Below are 9,146 nucleotides of genomic sequence, written 5' to 3'. Positions count from 1 at the left end.
ATAAACCCTTTTACTGTTAGTAAACAGTATAACGGTTTTGGTGGGTGGGGCTTAGCTGGAGGCAAAACAATTCTCCACAGACATTAGCCAGCGCTAGCTAGCGAGTTCTGCTGGCTTGTTCAGGACAATGGAGGAATTTGAGGCAAGTGGTGCATTAAGAAATATTAACTCCGAGTGCCAGAGCACATTCTGGCACAAACTGGACCTTGAAAATTCGGAGTGCTGTCGGAATGTACCATTCAGTTATCCAGAGAGCACCGCACTTTCAGAGTGGCAGAGCGCACTCTGGGCACTCTGTCTGGGGAAACGGAGCAGCAGAGCACCGAGCGGAGTAAATGTATGACTGACTTAACCATAGGTGAATTCTTATAGAAATATAACGCTCTGTTTCTTTGACCAACAGGGCTCTCATTTTAATGTAGAGTGTCAGACTGAATTTACGAACGCACCATGTCAGGTCACTCACTCTATGAGACCACAAGTGTTACTTGAAGAAGTAAAGATTGACCAACAGGACCAGACTGGCTGACCCGTATACTGTCACTCAGTGGATGGATGATTTGACAGGACTGCTGAAGGAGGGATGGACGGCTTTGTGGTTGATTACTATGCCAGTCTTACAAAGGAGGACGACACTTGAACGGTTTCCTCCAGTTTATTTTGTTATCGAAGCTAACGTTAGCCTCACAGAGAAATCCAATATTCCTCTTAATACCTATCCAAATTTCTGATTAGGTAGACATGTGTTCAAATTCAAGTTTTGAGCCACGACAACATTTTAAGACATTCAGTTTTGGATTTTAGGGACTGCGTGTCAATTCACGCTCATTATATGCATTGCTTCTTGTAATTTTCTTTTCCATTTTGTCCTGCAGGTCGGCCATTAATAGCAAGGTTGATGCCTTGAACCCCAAATTGCTCCCAGTGTGTGTGTGTATGACAAAAAAACACAAGTTACTCTGGACAAGCACATCTGTTATTCAATGCCGTGTCATGTACAAATAAATATTTCACGGGGAATATAATGACATTTAGACATAACTTAGTTAATGTATTCCTAAAGGTAAATCTGGGTCTGAGAAATGCCCTGAAAGCCTTAAAAGATGTTCCGAATTTAAAGAAGTTAAACTAAAAAAACGGTGGGTGACTCATCTGAAAAGATATATTTGAATTCCAGATTGTTTTAAATTGAATCCAGCCGTGATGTTAGTCACTGCTGTTGTCTGGAGGTCGTCCCCTGGAACAAAGGCATGTTTTCCCCCAATTTTCCAGACTCATTGGTAACAACTCTGCCTGGACAGAGACTCTGCATGATGTAAGGCTGACTTGGTGAATGAAATAAAATGGAGAGAGGGAGAGAAATAGGGGTAGATGGATATGACCTCTGAGACTCTTTCCTGACGACATCTGGCCTGCATGTCTTTCCCAATAAAAGCTTAATATTAATCCCTGCAGCATTTTAGGGCACTGTCCAGGTACACACAGCAGGGCTGTTGGAGTTAGTAAAAATCAGATCAGAACTACTTCCATCAGTAAATTTCACCCTGGATATGTGCTGTGGGCAAACTAAATTTTACGATTGAGACATCAAAGAATGATCTAAAGGGAAAGTACCCTCCAATTTATAATAAAAATATTATCTTATCCAGTGGTTCCCAACTGGTTCAGCCACAGGGCCCAGATTTCTTCTTTGTTATTAGTTCAAGGTCCACACAGTTTAATATGTTCTGCGTCATACTTGCGTCCAGCTAATTTGCTGTCTCTTTTAAGCAGCTGTCTGTTAGTCACTAACTCTACAGCAGGAATACGCACCACAAAATAAAAGCTCTGTGCCCGAAATTCACTGTACTTAAAAATAAAGTGTGTTTTGTACAAACTTGATATGTTTGCGAGTCACTTGTGGGCCATTCAGAATGGACCTGTAACCGGGACTGATTACTCAACGCCCAAATGGAAGGGGGACCCTAAAAAAGCCTGGAAAAGAAAGTTTGGTTTTGTTTGCACTTTTTGAAAAATTCTAAGGAATTAGTGTAATGACTGAATTAAAATTGTCTAAATATTTGGTTGAAAGACTGATCTTTGTCAAAACATATGGTGGAAGCTCTCTGAGGCTTCTCTCAGCCCTGGCTAGTCCGCCCCTGCACTTGGATCTGTCTCTAAAAGCAGCTAGAGCTGAGTGACTGACTGCTTACGCTGCTGAAGCACCAAAGTACAGGGGCAGGGGCCCACAGAGATTGCTTATGCATGGGGCGCAGAATTTGATGCTACGTCCCAGGCTACGACACTACTTCACTTTGTACCTTTTCTTATACTTTCATTTTATTTTTACTTTTCTGTTCTTTTATAAAAGTCTTGTATAGTTTTGCTGCATATTGCACTACATGTTTACACCTTCTTTTGTGTATTGTTTTTGTACTTTGCACCCTTTATGTAGTCTGAATGTTGCATTATTCACTCTTTTTGTTTTGCACCAGGATCAGGAGAAACAGTTTTGTTCCTCTATGTACTGCACTGCACTGTATACATCTTAAAGCAATAGGGGTTCAGTGACTTGTTCATGAAGAATTTGACATTTGAATGGAAGGAGAAAATGACCAACACTGTACAGACCAACATTACAGACATGACGTATGTGCATTGCGTGTGTGTTGACCATCTCATACCCTGTCCGAAGCGTCCTGTCTTATGGACTTCAGCTGCTCCTGCGTAACCCAGCATCCTACACACTACGTCTCCATCCTTTTTGTCCCAGACGTCGTCACACACTGTCCCCCAGCGACGTTCATGGAAAACCTCCACACGGCCTTCATGAGGACCTGACCCATTCACCAGCCGCACCAACGTCTCCTCCACTGCAACACACACACACACACACACACACACACACAAGCATGCATCAACATAATGATCTGAGTATGCAAATCATGATCTGGCATTTAATCACATTTGTTTCTACTATTTGAAGTGTTTGCAGACAGTTTATTGACTCCACTGAGTCTCCATGCAATAAAATGTTTGTAGCAAACAGCATCATGTTTCTTCGAGTGCAGAAATGCTGAGCCTTTATTATTAATTCCAACATGACTACGCTGAAAGAACACAGGACTCTCTTTCATCCGGCGCTTGCTGGCGAGACTTTGAACTCAGATTATTTTCATTGTGAGTGTTTATGAGTTTAATTAAGCCCTGTAAATCAAACCAATATGAAAACATGCGGAGATGAAGAGGTTATTTTCAACATGCTGCAACAGAATTTATTTTCCATCAACCACAGAAATACCCTTTGATTCAAAAGCAAAATAAATACAAATATTCCCAAACTGAACTTTTTTCTTTCTTCCTCTTATGTAATAAAATTTACAAAAATATTGGTTCTGAAGTTCTTGCCAGAAGTAATTTTTCAGTGTTTGCTGACCATCATAGCCGATAGTCTGGCAACAATCTTGTAAATCCGACAGCACACTGGATGAAAGAGTTTGAAATTCACAACTTTCTTCTTTGCAGCTTTGTGCATCTGTGTGCATTTATCCAGTCACCTTGCTGGACAGAACTCCAGGAAGTCACTGCTCCCAGTGAAGAAATAGTTGGGCACCCTTGTAAAACCAAGTTGTTGTTTTTACACTTTTTGTACAGGTTCAACAAATGAGATATGATGTGTTTTAGTGAGTGTGCTAGTGGGTGGATAATGTTTTATCTTTACCCTGTCTACTCTTTGTGCTAAGCTAAGCTAACTAACTTCTGGATGTAGCTTCATATTTCTTGTAAAGATGTGAGAGACTGCATCAATCTTCTAATCTCTTGGCAAGAAAATGAGCGTATTTTCAAAAATGTCAAACTATTCCGTTAACAACCTAGAGTAATGGGCAGCCTCTAGCTCAGTGAGTAGAGTGTCCGCCTCCATTGCAGTGGCCTGGGTTTGATTCCAACCTGCGGCCCTTTGCTGCATGCCATCCCCATTCTGTCACTCTTTAGCTGCACTGTAATTAACGCAATAAAATCCCCAAAAAATAATCTTAAAATAAAAACAAACAAACAAGGGTATTATGGGGATACAATATCAAACACAGAAAAATAGCAAAATAATTGACACAAATAACCAGATATTTTAGAGAAGTTTAAGAGGTTAAGAGGTGAGGAAATAAATAATAAATTAGAAAATGTCATTGGTATGAACAGGGAAGTGAAAAGGGTCTTGTGTTCGTACGTAGCAGAGATAGCAACCTGAAACAGTTATAGCAGCAAAATTACAAAGCGAGTAACAAAAAAAAAAAGGATAAAAGAATACATATGTTCTTTATGTTTTTTCAAAGCTACAATAAGCTGCTTCTGCTCTTGTGTTCCTGAACCAAAAATCATTTTTTCCTCATGAGAGCTTCTTGCTGTTAGACATTTGCTAATATCTAGACTCAACTAGAATTATGGTTTTATGGCCTCATGGTTGTATGGCCCACTCAACCAGTGAAGTTGTAGGTACAGTTTATATCCATGTCTGTCTAGACTCAAATGTAGCCCTGACAATGCCTTAAATATGGATGCTGCTGCAAAGAGGCTACAAATTTCAAAACAAGGATGCTTTACACAAATCCTCAATCACAGCTGATCTATACAATCAGCACAGTTTCAAGATGGACACCCAAGGTTAGTGTCACAACTTCAGTATCTGACCAAATGTCTCCCCCTCTCTTCCCTTAGATATGACGTTGTATAATGGCCAGAAAAGTGGTTTTGCAGAACATTATGATGTCACAGTGAAGCTGACCTTTGACCTTTTGGATATAAAATGTCATGACTTCATCATTTTATCCTATTACACATGAGCTTGAGTTATGGCCAATATATTTTGCAAGGTCACAGTGACCTTGACCTTTGACCACCAAATTCCAATCAGTTCATCTTCAAAGCCAAGTTGTGCCAGAGTTGAAGAAATTCCCTCAAGGCATTCATGAGATACCACGTTAGTACGTACAGGCAACCCTAAGACATAATGCTTCCAGCCATGGCTATCGCCGGCACAGAGGCAAAATAAAAGCAGGTGAAAATCTTGTTTCGGCCATGACAGCCTCTGTTTGTAGTTTTCCCTGCGAAACATAAAGCAGTTGAGAAAACCTGATTTTAACACAGTGTATATAAGGTTGTGTAAAAAACTATTAAAATGCAATGTGTAAACTCTCAACAGTGTCCTGTTTGAGCCTGAATTCAGGGAAGAGAAGGAGGGCTCAAGAACTAACCTACATTACAATCAGAATGAAGTCTGTATGTGTGTGTGTGTGTGTGTGTGTGTGTGTGTGTGTGTGTGTTTGAGAGTGTGTTTGTGTTAGCAGAGGCTTCATGGATCCACAGTACATCTCGTATTCCTGAAAATATGCAGCAGCTGTACTCGTATAATTGACTTGATTTATCACCTCTCAGAGCACAGAGAGAAAATAAGAAAGAGGGGTAAACACACACACACACACACACACACACACACACACACACACACACACACACACACACACACACACACACACACACACNACACACACACACACACACACACACACACACACACACACACACACACACACACACACACACACACACACACACACACACACACACACAGTGCTACACTATCCTTGGTGTTAAGACATGCATGCTGACGGAGACCTGTTGACAAAGTGCTGGAGAGTAAAGCCAGACACATTATCTCGACAGGATATTAGTCTCATCAGACCATCATAAATTTGAACTGTGTACCATTTAACTCTCATTAGACAGTCAAGTTCTTTGCACTCACTAGCCCATCATAATTTAATACCTACCATAACATTATACTATCATATCTGTTGCACATATTTGTTTCATATTCTAACAGAAATCCAGCAAATTAAAACCAGAAATTAAGATGTACTTTTAACCTCTCGTTGCTCGTTTTTTCTTCAGACAACACTGAAAGAGACCTAAAGAGACCTAAAGAGAGGAAAGCAACGGATGCTAGAATAGCACATACTTAGTTTTCAACAAGGAATGAGTAATTGAATACTCAATTACATGAAACAGATGTTGAATCTATTTGTTCACTTGTCAAGTACAAACAGTCCCTCTGTTCTAAATTCCTGTGAAGTTGGGTAAAAACTGGAAGACTGTGCTGGCATGAAGATAAATAAGTGTCACAGTCATTAATACCACTTTTAACGACTTTTCTAAAATAGGATACTTTACTTTTAAATGTCCTAACACGAACCGCCTAGGTCACCACACCAAAATGTGCTCCAGTAACAGCAGGAAAGAAAAGTCTTTCCACAAACTTGATACATATTTTTGCTAAAGAGTGATTTATAGTTATGGTAGTATGGAGTTCATTCAGTCATCGCTAGTCCTTACTGAAAAACAAATTTACATTTGCTGCTTTAATCGTGTCAAAAATTTTAGTGGTTCTGGTGAAACAGGATACAAACACAGTAAAGTTCCTCTTTAACCAGCTGAACTGATGAATTAGTGTTAATATTGGATCTTATTTAAATTGTTTGCTCTTTGCTATGAGAAAATAGTGCTAACAAATGAATCTCGTTGCCAAACAGCATGTTTAAATCAGACACAAGTGCACAATTAAAATGCATTTTAATTTCTAGTGCTGAAGCCTATCCAGCTGACATTGGGTGAGAGGCAGGGAACACCCTGGACAGGTCACCAGACTATCACAGGGCTGACACATAAGCCCTTTTACTTTTTAAACAGAAATTGTGCAAATTTGCAGGAAAGCCCAATCAGTCTTTTTTCAGCATTGGCAGTATAAAAACACAATCAGGGAGTGCAGCAAAATGCCGCCTACCTACTTTTGTTTATACAGTGCAGCAAAATGCCGCCTACCTACTTTTGTTTATACAGAATGAGCCTTTTTCGGGGCAATGGGTGGTGTGAGCAAGTAACAAAACGTGTAGCTCAGCACGTGATGTAAACAGTGACCTAGGAAGGAAGCCGCGGCTGGTCAGTCCTTCGGTGATTCTCTCTTAAGTTGGCCCATTCTTCACCGTTCCCGTCATCTGACAATTAATGGCCACTTCGTTTGCAAGGACAAGGAGGGTGCACAATTCCTTGTCTCCCCAGTTGCTCATCTTTACAGTGTCTGTCAGGTTTGTGTTTCCCTCTTGCTACTAGCTGCTCGCTAATTCCTGCTATCAGCTGTTTCCTGTTTATCCACCACCAGTGGGTCACATGTGCGGCGTCATCAACAGCTCCTCCCACAAGTCATCTGTCTGTTTAAACTAAAAGGGTTCCGCCAATATGTCTACCCTACGAGGCAGAAAATTGGGCACCTCGGATCAACTCGCCAATCCAGCTCTGTGTGTCTAAACGCTCGCAGCTTGCCAGCAAAACGGCCCAACATTTACGGAAAACCTGGCAGTGTAAAAGGGGCTATAGAGACAGACAACCATTCATGCTCACATTCACACCTACGGACAATTTAGAGTCACCAATTAACCTGCATGTCTTTGGACTGTGGGATGAAGCTGGAGTACCTGGAGAAAACCCACGCTGACACAGGAGGAACATGCAAACTCCACACGGAAGGGCTGCCCTACCCTGAGGTTTAAACCAGGAACCATCTTGCTGTGAGGCAGCAATGCTAACCACTGCACCAACGCACTGCTGTAAACTAGTTTAAGTTCATTTTGTCGGTTTAAAAATCATCATTCAATCACAGATATTTCCCAAGACTTATCTGATGTTTTACCTCAATGTGTCGCTCAAATTTGTTGCCCATATGTCTGACGTTCTGACTTGTTTTTTCAGACCTGGCGGGCTCATTTTACTTAAAAATGTAAGATTTTTACTGGCGGAATTTGTACTGATTTGGTCATAAAATGTCAATTAATATAAACTTGCTTTAGCAGCACTGGTAGTTACGCTGTCTGAAGTAACATAAGCACCAGTCATGCTGGGGCTGCAAGTCTGGTAAACTTTCCCCATGTGGGTGTTGCATCGGCATGCTGGGTGCCGTAAAACGAGCTATGTTAAATGTTGCGAGAGTAAACGACACTCACATTCAAGTTTATTTGTAAGCTGATCAATTCACTGTTAACCAAAATATGAGCACATTCAATGTTCATACACCACACTAAGTGGAGCTTACTTTTTACTATATACTGTAGGGTAACTTGTGTTTTTCACCAAGGGATCAATCAATCAAGTCTTGTTTATTCAAAGTATTACCTCACGATGTAAACGTTATATTTAGTGCTATTAATTGGACTCTGCTGAGTAACTCATAACTGACGGTATTAAATAAATGTAATGAAGTAAAAAGTACAATATTTCCCTCAAAACTGTAATGGAGTACGAGTACAAAATAGTAGGAAATAGACATACTGAAGCAAATTACAAGTACCTCAAAACTGTATCTAAGTAGAGTACTTGAATAAATGTACTACTGTATTGTATAAACTGTATTTGTTTTGGTATATGTCTGTTGGTGAGGAGACTATCTGTGCTGTCATATCACTAATTTAATAAAAGCCATTATCAGTGCATATTGTTCTAATCTTACTGTTCACATGTTTAAATACCCCTGAGACGTGATTCACCACTTTTTCACATCTCTCACTCTATTCATCTTTTTCCTCTCGCATTCCTTCTTCTGTAAAATGCCTGCAGGTCCCCACTGTGCAAATAAGAAACTCTGGGGAGAAGAGGAGGAGGAAAGGTTCTGGATGGGGGCAGCACATGTAGACTTCAGTCCTCAGAAATAATGAGAACCATACATGCACACTTCACAGGACATTCATATCTCTGACATGAGGAGCTGGACTGCAACATACTAGAGTTATGCTGAATTATGTTAATCTGGTGGAAGTTAACTTGATTTATTTTGCTGGAAGCTTTGGTAGAAATCGGACAGATGCATGACGAGAATGTTGAGGTGAATCAATCAATTTACTGTAAAATATATACAGTGGTGTGAAAAAGTGTTTGCCCCCTTCCTGATTTCTTACTTTTTTGCATGTTTTCCACACTTAAATGTTTCAGATCATCAAACAAATTTAAACATTAGTCAAAGATAACACAAGTAAACACAAAATGCAGTTTTTAAATGAAGGGTTTTATTAATGAGGAAGAAAAAAATCCAAAGCTACATGGCCCTGTGTGAAAAAGTGTTTGCCCCC

The 9,146-nt window shown here is 40.2% G+C and overlaps 1 protein-coding gene across 1 annotated transcript in view; it reads right to left on the bottom strand.

Moving 5' to 3' along the window:
* scara5 (scavenger receptor class A, member 5 (putative)) overlaps window positions 1-9,146 on the bottom strand; it is a 100,836-nt gene that overhangs the window by 4,860 nt on the left and 86,830 nt on the right. The window contains exon 11 of the mRNA XM_050059033.1: window positions 2,664-2,852. Within this exon, the coding sequence (XP_049914990.1) occupies window positions 2,664-2,852 (189 nt within the window). The remainder of the gene's footprint in view (window positions 1-2,663; window positions 2,853-9,146) is intronic.

This window comes from Epinephelus moara, chromosome 12 (genome assembly GCF_006386435.1).
Source record: "Epinephelus moara isolate mb chromosome 12, YSFRI_EMoa_1.0, whole genome shotgun sequence".
NCBI lineage: Eukaryota > Metazoa > Chordata > Actinopteri > Perciformes > Serranidae > Epinephelus > Epinephelus moara.
Note: the sequence above shows the minus strand (reverse complement) of the source record. Positions and strands in the feature narration are given on the sequence as shown.